This window comes from Megalopta genalis, chromosome 2, assembly GCF_051020955.1.
Source record: "Megalopta genalis isolate 19385.01 chromosome 2, iyMegGena1_principal, whole genome shotgun sequence".
Classification (NCBI taxonomy): domain Eukaryota; kingdom Metazoa; phylum Arthropoda; class Insecta; order Hymenoptera; family Halictidae; genus Megalopta; species Megalopta genalis.
The window spans coordinates 15,957,424-15,977,356 of NC_135014.1; the positions used below are offsets into that span (position 1 = coordinate 15,957,424).

Sequence of the window (19,933 nt, forward strand, 5' to 3'; positions counted from 1 at the left end):
ATGAATAAACTAATAAACGAGCGAAAAAAAAGAAAATCTTGGACCACGGAGCTCATAAAACTGTCGCTGCCGTTTAAAAATTCTGCCAGCCAATAATGTTATTTTCGGTCGAAATTCTGGTAGCGAAATCAACGTGCCCCCCCCCCCCTCCAAAGGCACGAGCAGAGACCCAGTAATATTTCACTAGCCCCCAGTGATTGTCGGTGGCCGTTAAATAATCCCATTCGAATAAATCCAGCCGGCAGAATGAAACGATCAGCGACGAACCTGCCGAAACAACTATGGCGTTTCTCGTCGAAAATTCATTGGACCACGATTTTCCTGATTCCCTCCGTTCTACCTATCCCACCTTCGCATCGTCGTTTTTCCTCGTGCCGTAGAAAAATACTCGCTGCTAATTCTGTTTGCCGCATATTCTTCGGCTTCCTTTTACGCCATCGGCGTTTGTTTCTCTCTACCGGCGTGCTTTGCGGTACGTTTTAATTCCGCGGTTCTCCGACTTCCCAGCACACCCTCCTTCCGCCCTCTGTCCGTCGTTTCACCCCTTTTTCACACTTCCTTCGATGCTCTTTATTTTTCTGGTGCCGCCGTGCCGCGCGATCGGGTTTTCATCGGCCTTCCACCTCTCCGACCGGTTCCTTCTGACCGAGCACGAATTCCTCCACATCGGTTCCAGCAGGTCTTCCGGAAGTTATTGGATCACCAACTAACTCGAGAAATAATCGAAATGGCCGTGGCAGCCACCTTTCAGCCACGGTTTTTCTTTTAACGTCGCGTTTGACTGGCTTCGCCGCGGTTTCGGACCAGATTGCAGTGATGCAATTTTTACGCAAACGACTAACTCTGTGGAATTTCAACGGGAGTAACTGTTTCACCACGCATTGCCGCAATTTTCTCCAATTTGATAACTTTCTGCTCTAGCACAGTAGAATATTTGACCTCGAAAGTTGGCCAAAATTATTATGTTTGTTCATGGGAGAAGACAAATATTTGGGAGAATGGAATATTGATATTATTTACCAAAATGTCACAAAAAATGTGCAGGATACAAAATTTACAAATAAATTCATAAACGTTTACGAATATTATATGTTTGCTAATATTATCTTATTTTTATAGAAATTTTCTTTTGTATTTATCAATTTAAATGATTTGGTCTCATTTATTTTTGAGTTGTTTACCGTGTTCTCCTAAGTTCACGTTCCCCTTAATCTAATTTAAAAAAGACCTTTTTACGCTATAGATATTGAACAGTTACCACTTGTTTGACTCTTAGATAGATAATTAGGAAATTCGTCGTGTCAGAATAACATTTTTTCTAAAATATATTTTTAAGAGTACTTCTTTCAGATAGAATAATTGTTACAATAAAACTGTTGTTCGAAATGGACGTTAAGAAAGGACTTTATTTATACAGCAATTAATTCTAACTAAACGATGCTGAATCATTATCATTTGCATTATTACTGGTTTCGCATCTTTCATTTTTAAATTGTTGGAATTATAGAGACCCTTTTGTGCAAAATAATTAAGTCGACGATATGTTACAGCAAATATTGACGAGAAGTTTAAATAAATTCTATCTTGTTATTTTTATAAAGCAACGCACGTTAATCACTCAATAGGTTTAGCGTTAATATTCAGATCGTAATTTTGCCGCACAGGTTAAAGAAGGAATGATTTCTAGAAGCATTTCGCAAATTATTATTGGTTACCGAAAAAAAGGCTCGCTCGTCGCAGGAGCAGGGTTGCAAATTATTCACCGACAGCCGGAAGCTGAAGAGGCCAAGTAACGACGCGCTTCGGCTGCCGAACCGGGAATGCTTCAGTTTTAAGTGCGTCGCGTTCCGACGACGAGCTCGTTTAAACATCCTATTATTCGCATTATTAAACGGCGCGAGATTCAGTTTAATTGCGCCGGAGGAGCCCGCCGACTTAATGGACACAGTGCCGAATGAAAACGCGGCCACTTTCACCGCCCCGAAGGGAGCAGCTACGAGAGACTTTCGCGGAACCTAACTGCCGCAGGGAGAGCGACGAATTTCATGAATAAATCTTCGAGTTTCATAAACAATTAGCCGGGATCATATTTCGGGAACAATTGGAAAGTCGGCCGTGCCTCCTCCCGTTCGTGACTCGATCGTGTTCATAAGTTTGTTTCGTAAGATCTGTTTTTTAAACAGCGAATGGCACTGCGTTGCGACGTTGATGGTAATAATAATTAAAATTCAATGTTTTGCTAGACGATATATCCTTCGTTCGATTTTTAAGGATTGGTATTAAACGGAAGCTTAATTTCTTTATTAACAATTTTTGTTAAGGTTACCACAGAGTCTTCGTAAGTTTCTTGTTAGTCTATCGATAGCGTTGTTTAGAAGACTGAATATTAAAAAACAAAAGACAACACTTATATATTGTTAATTTCACTTTCACAAAGTGGAAACTACACGTTGGAATTAAAATCTGTACGAAGACTATCTAGTCAGCCTAATTAAAAGAGCTTAATTATTTTCATTTCGATCTCAAAATAATAATATTATGGTTCACATATAAAGTTGCAACCAACGATTTTCGAAAGACTATTGATACATTTAAAAATAACCAACCCGACAAGAGAAGCTTAGCAATTTTCTTTTCATTTCGACAGAAATAAAATTATTTACTTACGTATGAAACCATAACCATCGATTTTCAAAAAACTGTCGAATCAATTTAAAAGCCCAATAAAAACAAGCTTAACATTTATCTTTTTCATCTCAAAGAAATACAATCATAGTTCACATATGAAATTGCAATCTTTAATTTTCAAAAGAATATTAAATAATGCTTGGTTGGCAGTGCGTCAAAAATAATGTCGAATCGTGTTTTACATTTCATAAGTTTTTGAGTAAACGAGGGATCCATTCGTTGCGGACGAAAATGGGGATCGCAACCCTTTTCCTTCTGCTATCTGGATCCGCTTATAGATATCGGACCTCGTGAATCTTTCTTCGAGACAAAACGAGCCGCGTAACCGCGGATTTACGTGGCACCCGTGTCCAGGAGAGAACGTTCGCGTCCCGTCCGATAAATCGTTTAAGCGCGAGCAGAATTCGGCTTGAACCCGGGCCGCGCTTATTTATACGCGTTGCGTGTAACAACACCTCCCATGGAATATGGCGCCGGGAAACAGTATCGCGTTTTATCGCGTGGATTCACGGGATCGTGATATCGCCGCATCGGCACTAATATCTGGCGATACGGCCACCGTACTGCCTTCTACCTTGGGACTCCTAAGACCCGGGTCTTCGTGCGAGTGCCCGAGGAGCTGGAAACAGGGTGGTTTTACCCCATGGATACCTCAAACACGGTGTTTGACGTCTACGAACAATTTAGTGCACATGAAAAGCTTGAAAAGTTTTGAAGAGAATTCTATAGGTCGCGTAAAGAAATTTCGAAATCTAGAATCTCCCGAAATTTTCTGGAACCTGTTAAAACACTTTCTGGATATTTAGACAAATTGTGGGATCCATGAAGATAGTTGTAGAATGTTGATAAAAATCGTAGAGCGTGCGAAGAAATTTAAAAATCTGTAATAAAATTGTAGAACGTATAAAAAGAAATTTTGAAATCTGTGACAAGTTTGTAGAACATGTGAGAACACTTTGAGGATATTTAGAAAAATTGTGGCACTCATGAATGTAGCTGTAGGATGTTCAGAAAAAATTGTAGAACTTGTTGGAAGGCTCTGGGATGTAGAGAAGCTTTTAGGATGTAGGAGTAAGCTTCTACGACGAAGAGAAAAATTGTAAGACCATGAAAATGTTGTGGGGACTATGAAAAGATTGTAGAGCTTAGGAGAAACTTATGGAAGTCAAGGAAAAATTGTTTTGAAGTTGCTAGTTCTTGCAACTGGTTGCATATTCAGATATTAATTAATTCTAATTAATTCTAATTAATATCTAAATATGCAACCAGTTGCAAGAACCAGGAACTTCAAAACAATTTTTTCTTGACTTCCATAAGCTTCTCCTAAGCTCTACAATCTTTTCATAGTTCGCGCGAATGTGCGAACGCCTATGTTCACAGCTTATTTCGTAAAGATTATAACTGATTTAGTTGTCAAGAAAAATCCTCGAGTCAAAAGCACAGAACAAAAATATTCTCTCATTTGTAAGCAGGTTTCTTTGTATTAAACAAATTTCGGACGCACCATAAACGCCTAAAATCGCGGTTTAGTTGCTTGTTCTTCACAGTACACATGATGAAATATATTTGAAGAGTACCCACTGCGTTTGTACAACGAACGCTGCTGTAGGTACGCTTTCCTAGAACGTTTCGTGACGGAAGGAATTTCGAATACAAACTGTCCCGTTCCCTGATTGTAACAAACTGAGTAGTGCCGTTTAGACACTTTACCATTCGTTAGTTCCATTCTTCGTTCCTAGATTGCTTATTACTCCTCGGAAACATGAGAACCGTAAAGGTTCCCTTCGCGTGACTGTTGGTGTCGCATCACGTCCCGATGTTTCGTTTAGCTTTTATAGAATTCTTTCCACTACAGCAACAATTTCTAAATACGAAACACAGATAGGCGATTAATTTCTTCGCGAAGAAAACGGTTTTAAAGTTGTTTTACTTGTTAATTGAAGAAGTTAATTCAAAGTCAGCACGAAAAATATCAGACACAATTTACAATCTGTCAAAGGATGCACGAAGACTTTCCTAAATCACTCTAGATTCTAGATGATCATGTACCACTTTTCGACGGCCCTATGAAATGATTCTGAAATTTTCAATACAATTCTTTTCACTGCACTCTATAATACTAAACTAAATAGTCGATTAATTCCTTTGTGAAAAATAACACTTCGAAAGTTGTTCTATTTATTGATTCAAAAAGAGTTAGTTCACAGTCAGCATGAAAAATATCGAACATGCAATAATGAAGTTATACGAAAACTTTCGTATAACTTTTGTCGCACTGTGTAAACAACAAATATGTAAATATATTTATCGGTTTCGGTAATCACAGTGCAACTCAGTAAAGAATGAAGAATTTAAGAACACTGTTTTTAACATTGTTGAAAGAAAGAAATTTTAATTTTCTCTTATAAAATAGTTATTTTTATTATAATATAGAACATTTACACGTATTTGTGACAGTTTAATATAATTCACTTGGAATTAAATTTTAGGCACACAACAATTTTCTACCGGTTTCTCAAACTTATTTAAAAATGTGTAGATACAATACGAATCACTGAAAACGGCAAGTCTGAAGAATATTTTCTCCGACTTGTATCGGAATTGTCCAAAGGTTTCGTTTCACGCGATTACAGCAGAAAATTTCGATTTTGCATAAAGAATCGCGAAACAGGAATCAGTGAATCCGTACGAACCGAGGTCGCAGCAGTGTTAAAATCAGCCGTGAATTCGCGTCCGTGAAAAATTCATCTGACGATAAAAGAGCGCGGGAGCCGTGCAACGTACGCGCGATCTCCCAAAAATATTTCGCCGCCGGTCCACGCGAAATCGTTAATTTTCGATCCGGTCGGCTCGCGTTGCGTATCACGGGCTCCCCTGTAAACAAAATTTGTTCGCCCCAGGAAAATTCCGCGATAACGAAGGCATCGCGCTTGCGGAGCGGCAGCGGCGGCTGGGAAATCACATCCATCGGCGAGCGTAAATTTCCCCCGCGTGCAAAAACCGGGAAAAACCGGTAGCGTTTCGATCTGTTCGCGCACGGCCAGGAATTTTGCCAGCGAGCCGAGTGGCTGCCGGGCCATCGACAGGAATTATTAGCGGGCGCAAGCAAGCTTTTAGAATACGTTTTGATCTGAAAGAGCATCGAAATATATTAGCGCTCGCGCGCGCGCTTCGCGCCATTAACGGGCGCGCCCTGCAAACACGATTAACGACGCGACGCACAGCGGTCTGGTCAAGAAGCGTTCCACGGCCAAAATTCATGCATTGGAACAGTTTGTTTTGCTATAAACTGAGAACCCTTTGAAGCTTCTAAATCTAAACTGTTCTTCGTTTTGGATGACTCTGTCCTGACTACTGAGTTCTGTTCGAAATACAAAATCATAAAATTCGAAATAAAATTGAATCTAATTCGAATCATTGTTTTAATTCATATACAAATAGTGTGTTAAATTTATAACAACTCAAACCTCGAGGAGAGTTTTGAAAAAAAACTGTTAAGAGTTGTTCGCATTTTTTTATACGGAGGCTTAAACAATTGCTAAGAAGGCGAAATCGAGTTTAGGTAAAACCTCTTGCAATGTTCGCGCGTAGAATAATTTTAACAAACAGATGCGGTAGGCGATTGTTTCAGATTTTTACAGACATCTCCGATAATTCAGTAAAAAATGTTTGCAACAAAAGTTGGTCAGTATTCGCTTCTCCGCGAATTAGAATATAAGAACTGATAAAAAAAGAATTCTTTTCATAAAAGATGCTGGTCACCTCGATTCTTTTAAATGTTTATAGATATTATTGACTCAACGATATTCTGGCTGGCGTTGAGACCAATTCAACGATCTCTTTGTACTATAACCCCAAACCCTGAAACAACGCTAAAATAATTTTGGTCGTAGAAAGCGAATTCCAAGATCAATTATGCGACAGCGCGCGATGGTCGCGTTAAAAATCTGTTTTTTATTCGCGGACCCTGCGGCTGAATTTTCGGGCTAAGGGTAGGGGTTGTCCAGGGCCGGACGAGTGAATGACGATAGCGGCGAGGTTTATGTTCGAAGTAGACGATGCGGCGTCGCGCGCCGCATCGTCCCGCGACAGGACCCGTATTTTTCTCCCCGGGAACAACGAATCGCCGCCGTACCACTTTTAATAACTGCCGGTGATCGTATAAACGCGAATTTATAGTATTCCGAGCGGAGCGTACGCGTGACACGCTGCTCCGCGTACGACACGCGTAAATCTGTCGTTTATTTCTTGTTTTTCCCCTTCATCCCTCACTCCCTTCGGCCCTTGCGCCGTCTCTTTTTTTCTCGTTCGCCGTTCGACGTTCTTCCTTTTTCCCCCCAGTCACGTTTTTCGGGAGAGCGACGAACGCGGAACAAAGGGATGATTCATGGGCCAGTTACGGATGATGAACAGCGCGGGGACTCTCCTCGACGATGAACGTTCCTTCGCAAAAATCGGCGAACTGCGGGCCCTCTCGCGCAAGAGACGCAATGGAAATGTTTCGATCGCCCGCAATTTATTGGCTGATTCCGGGGAAATATCGTTCGATTTCAGGCGTGTACACCTCTGCTCAGTCTGTGTTGCTAATGCAAGCGACGGTGCCCGAAATTTGCATAAAATCGCCTGATATATTGGTGAAATCTTATAACTACGAAGTAATCCTAGCATTTCAAGATTAGCAAAATAAGCCGTATGTGCACACGATCGCATTCACAGATATAATATTTACGCATGAAAAACGTAAATTTATGTATTTTACTAAAAAGCAAGTGCGAAATTTCTATAAAGCTCGCGTTTTTTTAAGTGCGTAACATCAAGATTAACGAAAATATCTTCTCTATTTCGTAATCAATATTCGAGAAATGGATAATCATACTTTTTTTAATTTTTCTTATCTTTTCAACCAGTTGCAGTCCAAACGATTTTTGTATACTTATTCTCTAGAAAACTAGTCGGTCTGACACCTCGAAAAGTTCGAGTCATTTGGATCAATCTTGAAAAGATCATTCTGTTGGAAACGGTGTTAACATCATTTCTGACGCGAGTATAGGTATCGCCGTACACCGCGAAGTTGGAGAACAAACTAAGCATCAAATAGAAAGAAAAACGCGCGCATTACGCAGAAGTACAAAACGAAAGCCATACACAGTTCTGACACAAACGTAATGACCCAGTTGTACTAACACAATATTTTCGCAACTAATTTTAGGAAAATCCGAACAAGTAGAAAACTGATTTCGTCGCTGGAAAATAGTACCTGCTCGAAAAATCGTGACAGGAGAAACGTGCAAAAGCGACACGAATAACAGTGAAAAATGCATGCAGATCTACGTGTCACGTTACAGAGTAATATTGACGAGCACAGTACCAATTTGAAAGACTCAAAAATACCACGTGAGAATCGTGTGACAGTTAGAAGATCGTCGAATAAAGTGAAGCTTCGCTCTGACAGCAGATCCCAGAGAAACCGTGCATTTTATTTACGAATACGCACATAATAGATTGTCCCCGAACGAGAGCGGAAGAAATCTAATTAATGCGCCGCCACAGATTTCGTTCGCGCTTCGGAAACGTATTGGAGAACACGCAGAGTCCGAACTTTCTTCCGTCGACCCACTTAACGATTTTACGTCGACGACTGACGAGGAGGAGCCGGTCGCGGCGCCTGAAAGAGAATGGGTGCTCAAGCTGACCGTTTCGTTCACCCCGCAATACATCAAACAAACTTCGCGAAAAATCTTCTCGCGGAGCGAGAAACGGGGAAACAGGCTGTAGACCGTGTCCTTTGCGAAACCAAAATCTTTGTTATGGAGCATGCTCTTTTCACTGATCCGAGACACAAGCTTAAGGTCCGCTGACAGTAACAAGTCAGTGTTTATTTTCTGATTTTTGAACAGTTACGAATCTGTGTTAAATTTTTACATTATTAAATTTATCAATATTCGATAAATTATCGTATAATAGAGAAGTTTTCTCTAAGCACACGCGTTCAATTTCATATGCATCAAATAAAAACAAAAAATAAATACATACTACGTAGGTTGAAACAAATGTCTTCATTTTGGAATTAAAATAGTTTCGAGTGCAAAGGGTTAAACACAGCGGACTCACGAAAATGACCGAACACCTATTAAAACGGAATAATCTTTTTAAAATTGCACCAAATGACTTGAAGTTTTTTGAGAGGATTGAGCAACCAGTTTACGAGATAACGAGTTGAAAATTTGTTTCAAAAATTGCAACTAGTTAGAATGACTAAAAAAATAAAAACTTCACGTTTTGTGTATTCACAAGATTGATTAATGTTGTTGTAAGCTTCAAATAATTAAAAGTCGTGAACATCGCAGTTTTTACGTCTTTTTTTACAACTTATTTCTACGTTAACTGATTCCAATGCAACTTTCTCCATCTGTACAAGTTAAAGAGTCATTGTTTAAATTTTTATTGTAGGCACAAATAAAAACGCAAAAAAGGCATCATTCGAACATATTTTGGGACATTATAACCATTTGCAATTAAAAAAAAAGAACATCGTAAACTGTATAATAGTTCTAACGTCTGGAAAAAAATTCATTTGGTCCGATATGGAAAAGTTATTCTATTTCAAAAGGTGTCCGAACACCGAGGCGAATGAAACTCGTACGTAAAGAAAAATGGATCTATGTAAAAATATATAAAACTGAAAATGAAATGAATACGTTTGTTCTCGTATCAACGGCGTAACGAGAACGATGCGGATGAAAACGCTGAGAACATTTCGCTATCAATCTCTATCGCGGGAGGTACCAAAAAATGTCGCAACGCTCCGTCACGCTGCTGAAATTTTCGTACACTTGTCACAGAATGCTCGACAGCACACTACTTTACATTAGACGACAAGAAAGACGCGTCTCTTTTAATATTCGCAAGTTCGAACTCACATTTTCCGTCAGAAGAACCATAAACACTCAATTTATCGTTTTTAAACGCGCGCGATCGTACCGAATCTTTCGCGAAACGATCTTCGTCGCGCATCGACAGCGAAACGCGTCCGACAAAAGGATTCTACAGCTGGCAGCGGGGTAGACGAGGATTTACAAAGTCGATATACGACCGGAAACAGCGCTGTCTTCCCTGGGAACGGATCGTGTCGCAGTTTACGCGATTTCGCGTAAACAACACATCACACGTTTCGCAACGATTTTCGAAAGATCCAGTTTCGGACACGCGTTAAAGTGTCTAAGCTCCTATAAAACTCGCGTCCACCGATGGGAAACGATCTTTCCCTTTCCTCCATTCATCGGCTCGCAAGCGGAACGAGGAAAAAGCACAAGAGAGAACGTGGGAGAAAGAGGGAGAGAGGAAGAGAGAGAGAGAGAGAGAAAGAGAGAGATAGAGAGAGAAAGACAGAGATAGAGAGAGAAAGAGAGAGAAGAAAAAAGGGAACCGATATTTCGCACCGAACTGTAAATACAATTTTTACGGGTGCGCCAGCCGCCGGTCGCAGTAAGTCGCACGCTTTTATTTTTTCTTTCCGGCCAGCAACGTTTAATATGGGAATAAAACGGTGTTTACGAGAAAAAGCACGATTCGAAGATTGCCGGCTGCGTTCCGACATTATCGCGTGTTTTGCGGCCGAAGCTTTGTTTCTTATTTTCCTTCGCCGAGATCGAGAGGAGAATTAATGTTAATCGAGCCGGAGGAGATAGAAATAATTCCGGGGATGAATGCGCGCGCGGGCCAAGGTGTGATTTCAGCTGGAAACCGCGGCAATCCTTTGTCTTTTTGTGTAACGCACCGGCTGAGCAACAAATACCTCGAAACAGCCTACGAATTTTCGCGAAATTACGGTAACACGTTTAATGAAACCGTACTTTAGCACTTATTACTCTAATTATTCCGTCCACCCTTCTGTTTCCATGAAATCCTAATAATAGTCAGTTTACACGTGTAACTGAGATCTTAATAATTTTGCACCTTGAAATAGAATGCTGATTTTCTCTTATTAACCCTTTGCGTGGGTATGGACAAGGCAAATCGGTACATTCAGCCAAAAACACTTGCATTCATTTGTATTATTATTATGAAAATTATATCACTGTTACCGAAAATTATTTGAATTCTTATCGCAAAAATTATATTTCTACTACTATTATCATTGCTAATATTATATACTACTATTATACTCTTACCATCACTAATATTATACATTACTATTACTAATAGTACTTTATAAAATAATGATAAACGTATAGTAATGTTTCTCTGTATCTTTTAGTCATCGTTTACGTAAAAATATTAAATACTTATATTACAAAAATTATGAACGCACTTTTGGTCTCTTTAATTGACTGACGACGATATTTTTACGGCGAAGTGATCCTTTTATTTCATTTTGTTATTGCAACCGATTGCAAATTTTGCAAAAAACTTTTCTTTGTTCCAGCTTAAGAAAGTTATCGTGTTTTTAAAAATGATCGTGCGTCCGCTAGGGGTTACAATTTCAGCATCAAAGTAAGTATAGAGATGCGATGACCATGATCTTTATTTTCCTTCTGGAAAATTGTTAATATTTTAGCTGTCGCGTTATGTACATGTGAGTGACAAAATTATTTGCTCTTATACGATAATCCATTCCAATTTCCTAATTTCATTAACATTCGATTATACAATTTTGATATTTTAATTGAATTGAATAAAATACTTTGATCTGCTGACATTTTTTCGGTTCTTGGCGAGGCAGTGGAAGTGTTAACAGAGTGACAAGCCATCGAATACGTGCATCTGTGCATCTAAGGGATGAACTTTCCTCCCGTCTAAAAATATTCTTCAGGATGCGTTCGACAGACGGATGTTTCTACTCAAAGCCCCTCGAAGAAATACAAACTAAAAAGAGTTCTAATTTGTAAAAGCCTCTTGTGCAATAGCATACAAATTCGATCTACATTCTAATTCGCTACCGATATTGTTACTTCTACGTACAGTACCGCTCATAAGTATTCCAACGGCATCACATGTTGAGAAAAATACAAGTTTTTTGGTAATATCTGATTGCACAGTCTTTACATTTGTTTTATATTTCTAATATATCTTAAAATGAATGTTTACAATAATTATAGTGATTGCATTTTTAGCAGTAGTTCATGCTCGGCATCCGCTGAACTAATTTCATTAATGTTTTGTTTATATTTCTGGCTATTCATTGTTACGTGGATGTCGAGAACATGCAACATTGTAATCCGAGCAAAAGACGGAAATATTCAGGAGAGACACTTGGTTAGTAAAACATTAAACCTTAAATAATACGATAAAGTAACGATGAAATATTTAGTTTTAAAATGTACGATTGTGCGATTAAAAACAAATACAAGCAAGAAATATCGGTGGCCACCAACAAATCTGTAATTTTCCGAACTTTTCGAACCGTTCGAATACTTATGAACGATACTTCGTAGGTTCTAATTCAGCTGCAAGGGGACAGGGGGTGCAAGGGGACCCAACAACAAACGGTGTTTGAAGGACATGATCATCACGATCATCGTTGAATTTCTTACCAAATCGCGAAAGGATCACGTTTCCCAGAATTCGATTCGCGGTCCCGCGAACTCCGCGTTCATTTTCGCGTGCGAAACACGTAGGCTACCACGGCGAAAAAGCTCGAGACGAGAAATCTGCAGGGGCTGATTCCTCGAGTTCTTACCCAGGTGTACAGCGAGTCGACGTCCGTCTAGGATTGCGAGTCACGGGGCACTGAGCTTACAAGACACATCCAGGCCAGCAGCGCTTGTAAGCTCGCGGCTCCTAAGCTCGAGTTCCAACGTCCACCCCCCTACCATCGGCGCCCACCCTATCCCGGCATACACAATATTTTCCGCGTTCCCTGATTTCCATCCGCGCCAATTAACCGCGGCTAAGATCCTTCAACATCAAGCACCGCCCGGTCTCGAAAGTTCCGTTCGCTGTTATGGGTGCTCGGCAATTAATCTCAACAGTATTCCTCAAGAAAACTTTCTACCCGACGCTTTTAAATATTTATTACCGATTAGGTTTGTATATTCAGTAAAACTACGAATTTTATACGCTTGATACAGGAATGTACGTTCGATAAATTAGGACGTCGACGAATGAATTTCAATCCATTAGAATTGTTAAGGGAAAAATTTGTATGCTTGCATATAAATTCTTACAAGTAGAGGTCGCGGACTTCGGGTCACCGATTTCGATGAAATTTTTATTGGTGAATCCAGAGTGAAAATCATTTGGGTCATGTTCGAGCGATTGTGTAAAATTGGTCGTTATTTATGAAGATATTTAATGTTTAAATTTCATCGGACCGTACGTTGTGTATACAGGGTGTCCCATTTAACTTGAGGTTGTAAAAAATCTGGTAGACACGTGATTTAAAAAGAAACGAACTGACACGAATGTAAAGTCAAATGATACTACTTAATGCGTGGACGTTTTCAAGGTTATTTCAAGATCATCTTGATCTTTGTATCACAAACCCCGTACTTTTTATTTCGGAATCATATCCAACGTAAAAAAAATGCACAACTTCTATTTGAAACAGTTTTTCGTAATATGATATTCTTAAATGAAATAAAATACCTTCCAGAAAAAAGTAACGTTGTCATTTTAATAGAAAACTAATTAGCGAAACGAAAATAAAAGTCGAGATTGTTATAAATCAATGCTGTTGACATTGAACTATTCAATTTTGTAATTCTAATAATAAAGCAAATTTAATTTCACGTATTACAACGTTCTACGAAATAATACAAGACTTGTATTAGACTTTTTATTAATTTATCGGAGATTCGCTTAGAATTTCTTTACGCGTGCAGCCGGCCGTGCATTATAAGCAAGTTCCAGCGTAATCAGAGCAAGCCGACTGTCTAATATTCGCAATCAGTGCCAGAGGGTTAAACTTCTCCTGCAACTGTTACCACAAAGACTCGTGAACGAATCGTTCAGAAGCCCCATCGAAACGATCAGACCCGTTTCGCTCGAGGGTAAATTGGGCGGGGGATAAAAAAAAGTGTAACAAGGGAAACGATAAACTTGTCGTCGCTGTAACACCAGTCCAGGGGTTTCCCGAAGCCCCTGGAGTGTAGGCTACATCGGAATGCGAGTAAATCTCTCTGGCACACATACGTACACGGACTGAAGCCAATCGAACGGATCCGTTCGAGGCCTGCCGTTTGAAAATCGAGTGCTCGGGATCGAAAGCCGATCGACAGCACGAACGGGACGAACTTGAAGCACGATCTGTCTGAAAACGATAGGTAAAATTGGCCCGATAACCGGACCTTGACCGAGAGAGAGAGCACCGGCGATGCCTTGATGGCCGATTGCTGTGCAAACACGTTCCCGTCGAAAGACGAATGTCGAGTTTCCCACAGTTATCAATCCGAACGCGTTATCGGCCGGCTAATGCTTCCTCATCTATGTTCCGACGGGATCGAACGAGACTTACGTGTATACCTGACTGGTTTTAGTTGTGCCCGACACGCGGGAAACCATCGCTTGAAACCGATTTTCCGAAAACGGTCGAGCTCTGTACTCCGGACTAGAAAACTGACGGCGTCGTCCATAGGACCGTCCCAAAATGGAGCTGAACTCGTTTTTATGCATTCGGTATTTTCAAGATGCAGTAATTTCTCCCTAATTCGCGCTCAGATTGCGCACAAAAATGAACAATTTGGAAAGAGGAGATACGATTATTCGAGCATTGCGACTCGTTTTTATAATTGTTGACGGTCAGGTAAGGCTCGAATAATCGTATCTTCTCTTTCCAAATTGTCCATTTTTCTACGCAATCGGAGCGCGAACTAGAGAGAAATTACTGTATTACTTCTCTGTTCGTTGTCATCGTTGGACTTTCTTTTTTAATTAATATTTAAGAATATCATTTAGTGGTAGCTAAATTTTTTCTTTGTTCTTTGGTACATAATTCCTTTATAAGAATTATTCATAAGTTTTTAATTCCATTCTATGTACATTCATAGTTTCTCACTGATACAATTTTCTTCTTTCAAGCTTTCAGTATGTACAAAGGGTAAAAAAGATCTTCGGACACTTCTTAAAATGGAATAACTTTTTTAAAACTGGATTAAATGACTTCGGTTTCTTGGAAATGTTAGAGGAACTAGTTTATTGTGCATTGATTAAAATACTTTCTTTGATTCTGCTATTGCTTGGAATAACAAAAGAATTAAGAAACAACGTTTTGTTGCACGCATTGTTTAAATTCTCGTTATAGACTTACAATTAGACAAAAAAGATAAGTTTATACCGGTTTAAAAGGTGTCCGAACAAATTTTTTAATCACTGTAAATAAATACATAACTCCACAACCTTCACTTTTTGTTTTACTACATTCTTCACAATTCCAACCAAATTCACCATTTTTAATCAATCATTTGAACATCAGATAGTAAACTAGTTCTTCTAACATCTCAACAAATATTCAAGTCATTCAGTCTATTTATAAAGAATTCGTATCATTTTAATACCATATGGTTTAATTAAGATCTATTAAACAAAGCAAGCTTCATTAAAGTCTACCAGTTGTACGAAGAGTAATAAGGTTGTAATTGCAGTAATAAATTCTGTCTCTTCTACACAAATGCGTACATCAATAAATCATTTTTTCCGATTCTGTATGACTTTTATGTGCAGTATGTCAAAGTGTGCAGGAAGACTTCTAGACCGGTGTTCTTACGAAAATAAGTTACACAAGGACCGGGTGCAGGCGACGCATGCGTGGGAGTCCTGCATCGCGTGAACGTTATACATTAAATTCTCTTCAATTGTCACTTAGCTTGTAAACAAGAATGGACAATTTGGGAAGAGGAGATTCGGGTCTCGCGGCTCGTTTTTATAGTTGTTGATAATCGGCGACTATAGAGTCAAGCCGCTATAGAATCGAGGCTCGAATAATCGTATCTCTTGTTCCAAAATTGTCCCTTTTTGTTTACAATCTGCGGGACAATTGGAGAAAATTTACTGTAACTCTGAAGTACGATCGTGACGCGACGTAGAGCCTCTGTCTGATCGTAGTTCAGAATTACAATGTTCACTCGATAGACGCGCATGCGTCACTTGCCCTACTCCGTCCGTAACTTATGTCTCTAACAACACAGCTCTAGACGACTGCAACTTTCGGTCGATCCCGTGGAAAGATTCTCAAATGTTCCAGCGATTACCTGACCAAGACGCACCAGTTCTTCTCGTTCCTTTTTTCGTCCTCGATCCTCGAGAACAGTCCTTCGCAGAGCCTCGGCGTCAGTCCGGGATCATCCTGGAAAAATCACGCCCGCAAGAACGGAACGCACCGTTATTATGAAAAATCACACCCGGTGACAGCTGCCACAGCGAGAAGAGAAGAGGAAGATACAGGAGGAACCGCGCGTCATTATCGATGGGCCATCGAAATGGCCCGCAGCGATTCCAGACGCTCTACATATAATTGGAAACGCGCACAACCGGGACGCTTTTAAAAATCCCGCGGCGCAGTGCGTCACTCCAACGTAAAGCCGCGGGGCAATTTAATTAAGCGACGCGCCGCGAAAACAGTTTCCATTTACCGGGGGAAATTCTCGAAAAAGAATTACCAGTAACCGTACATTGACTGGAGGCAGCGCGGGCGCAGATGAATTGTTCCGATTGGCTCCTCGCGCGTCCGATCGTTAACTATTATATTGCCTTTTAATTGGGAAAATATAATTTTCTACCGCGTGGTACGCGTCCTTGATAATTGATCGTTTCTGGGACCACACGCAGTTTCACCTGTTTCACGGTGGAAAACTGTTAGATGCGGGATTGGATTTGTTTAGCGAGTGATCAGGATATCCTCGTGTTTACTTATTTGTACTCGTATCGTACAAATCATTTCCAAGGGGTTTCCAAAGGGTTATGATTATATAAAAAGTATTAGCGATTCTGAAGTTGTTAGATTGAAACCTTGTAGATCTTTAATCCCCAAAATTCAAACTTTAAACTAAACTATTTGTTGATATTATTTTGAAAATAAAGAATATGTAGTTTACAGTGATATCTTTACTTGCAGGAAACTTTTATGAAATAATATAAAATTGTAGGAAATTTTGAATGTGAAAGATAAGTGTAAAATAATGAATGGAGAAATAAAGGAGTAACGGAATTATTTGTTCACATCTGAAAATTAATTTAAACGAGGATCTATTATGTGTCTTCCCAATTTTGTTAAGATCTACAAAATGTAAGAATGTTGAAAATATAATTGATGGCACAATCATGGCTTAATTTCATTTAGTAAAATACTTTAATTTTATGAAATTTAATAGGGTTGTAACGTGGCAGTCAAAGCGTTAAGCAATACCCTACCTTTGATATTCATTATTTGATATTTAAATATTTAATCATATCAAAAGATTCTCTCTATTTCTCCTTAATGTAGTGTAGTGGAGTCGGTTATTGTGAGGTGACCAATTACTGTGCTTTCACATTAATTTTAAATCTATCGAATAATACACATTACATTTTTTTATTACAAACGAACGAAACAGAACAATAAGGAATTAACAGGCCCCACTACTCTACGCGTTCTCCGACATAAACATATATAGATCTACAGTCTTAAAAGTAAATAAAACCACAGATGGAAAAAGTTGATTCTCAATTCAGTCCGTAGCTCACGTCTCGTAACAATTAACCAAGACAAATGGATAGAAGCAAGCAAATACCTTGGTTCCCATCATGGTATAAGTTTTCCCAGAAGCACTCTGTCCATAAGCGACCAAACAGGAATTATACCCCAAGAAAACAGCTTCCAGGACAGTCTGACCAAGAGTCTCGTAGATCCTCTCTTGATCCGCGAAATGCTCAGCTTCAGGGTCGGACGAGTCGAAGCAATAGTCAAAACTGTACGTCCTGGTCCTCTCGCGACTGTCCCCAGCCTTGCTGGAGGAGACCTTCAAGTTGGTCAACGAGATCCCGTTCGAGTCCGTGCGAACCACAACGTCCGAGCCCGTTCGATTCAGCTCCCTGGATCGTGGGAAACAGGAACCGTTAAAAATTATCCACGAATGACCATTACACACTTCGTTAACGGCACAACAACGCTCTACGTGTCCTGGTCGAATATGAAACCTTGCTCACCGCAAGCCAATGGCGTCCCAAGCCGCGAATGGTTTCTCGATATCGTTTCATTGTGCAGCACGCTCTTACGATTGCTAATTCGCGACGCGACCAAAGGAAGCCGATAACGGCGAGCTGACTGTGTCGCGAAGTGGGTCAACGTGTCTCCGGAAAGTTCTAAGGACGCTCTAACATTTGGTTCGTACCGTGACATTTCGCATATTCTCAGTTTAGATCGCTATTTGACCAACTGTGCTGTCTATGGAATTCTTAGCGAACATCTTACGGTACATTGAAACGAGAAAAGCACCGAATTTTTATCCCGTTAGGACGAACAACCATTGTGCAAATACCTGTGTACTAAGCATGTTGAAAAGCGTTTATGTCGGTACACGCGTTAAACGTTATTGAATTAATTTGTGCATTCGAAGAAGCACTAAAAATCGACGAATTTGATAAATTATACAAAACGATGTCCATCGAGAATTGAAACTTCGATAATAATATTAACTTTACTCGCATACATATACGGGTAGAACATTTTTGATAAAAAAAGAGAAATAAAATAAAGATTTCGTATAACAATCACACGAGTACAATAAAAATGTATATTATGTATAATAATATTACACAAGGTGTCCCATAATTATGTTAACGTGAGAAAAGGCGTGATTCCTGAGCTCATTTGAAGTAACTTTTTCCTTTACAAAAATTTTCTCCGAGGCATCGTTAACGAGTTATTAACGAAAAACAGTGACCAATGAGAGGCTAGATCGGCTGGCGCGAGGCGGCAGAGCCAACGAGCGGCGAAGCCTAGTTCCGCTCATTGGTTCGGCCGCCTTGCGCAGGCGTATCTCGCCTCTCATTGGTCAGTGTTTTTCATTAATAACTCGTAAACAAATTTCATTTTCGCTAAGGAAAAAGTTACTTCAAATGACCTCAGGAAACCCCCATTTCCGAATTGCGAGACATTTTTGGGACACCCACTGGATCGCGGCGAGATTCTGGCAGCCGATTTGGATCTCGATCGACGCACAGCTGGCGTGAAGAGGAATCGCGATGGTGTTCTGTCGCTGATCGGATTATAAAATATATATATACAGGGTGTCCCAAAAATGTCTCGCAATACGGAAATGTGGGGTAGCTGAGGTCATTCTAAGTAACTTTTGTAGCTTGATTGTATGTATAGAAAATATATATATGATTACTTAAATATATTATATTTTATCTACGTATTTGAAGAAGCATTGAATCTTTTCGAATTGAATCAATGATCCACAAGGATGTGTAATCCTTAAAAAATCGACCCGATTACCAAATTGCATTAATGCATAAAATGCTTAGTTTAACAGTCGGTTACGAAGATCCTTGATAATGAAATTGCAAGCTTAGTTTATTCTTTTATCAAACGTGATTAGGAAGACGAGGATGCAACGTACTGCGCAGCACATTGTTGTCAAGAAATAATTGCGACCAAATGTGAGCACACAAAAGTGTCCGAAATTGTTCGAAATTACACGATGTCACCGTTGTAAACATTATCGTTCCGATTGCCGGGCTATTTATTAGACCTGCGGGGCGCGGTGAATGTTCTACGAGCGAACGAGCGACGTAAACGTGCCACTCCCGATGAAAATTGCAACAGCGAGACACCACGAGAGGCAGCGGCGAAGGGTGAAATTGATATTCGTGTTCATTCGTCGAGCACACTCCGGGCTAAATGTTTGCTAAACTGCATTTGCAAACGTCATTGTCGTCTTTGTTAAAACCCTGGATGCGATACCGACTGCCGGAGCGGAATGCAATCGGGGCGGGAACACGGCCCCCGACGTTCCTACGTGGATCTAGGTGGAGGAAAAAGTGCCGGTAACCGAATTGGAACTTATCCCGGAGGGATTTCGAGAGAATCCGCGGGTCCGTTGACGAGCCACGGTCGAGCGGGTTTTCGGGTCGCCTTCCGTCGCGGCCGGCACAACATTTGGCGTGACCAGACACCGGGAAAACGCGGTTACGTGGCCAGGTGTGCGACGCGCACACACGCGGGCACACATGCGACCAGATATCCCGGTGCTTTCACCCCGAGGTCCTCGCGTGATCCTATCGGCCCCGATTCGGTCTAATCGGGACGCGATTCCGTGCCGCGTAT

The 19,933-nt window shown here is 40.2% G+C and overlaps 1 protein-coding gene across 5 annotated transcripts in view; it reads right to left on the reverse strand.

Moving 5' to 3' along the window:
* The window catches only part of LOC117219261 (uncharacterized), a 57,031-nt gene that overhangs the window by 31,509 nt on the left and 5,589 nt on the right, over positions 1–19,933 (reverse strand). For 2 of the 5 annotated variants that reach the window (XM_033468253.2, XM_033468251.2), the window contains exon 1: positions 12,222–12,427. Coding sequence is in view for 2 of the 5 variants with exons in the window: in XM_033468249.2 (XP_033324140.2) it covers positions 15,876–15,970; positions 17,394–17,694 (396 nt within the window). In the remaining 3 variants the exon portion in view is untranslated. Of the gene's footprint in view, positions 1–12,221; positions 12,455–15,875; positions 15,971–17,393; positions 17,695–19,933 lie in introns of those variants that run through there. The other 3 variants (XM_033468250.2, XM_033468249.2, XM_033468252.2) reach the window with 3 other exon arrangements.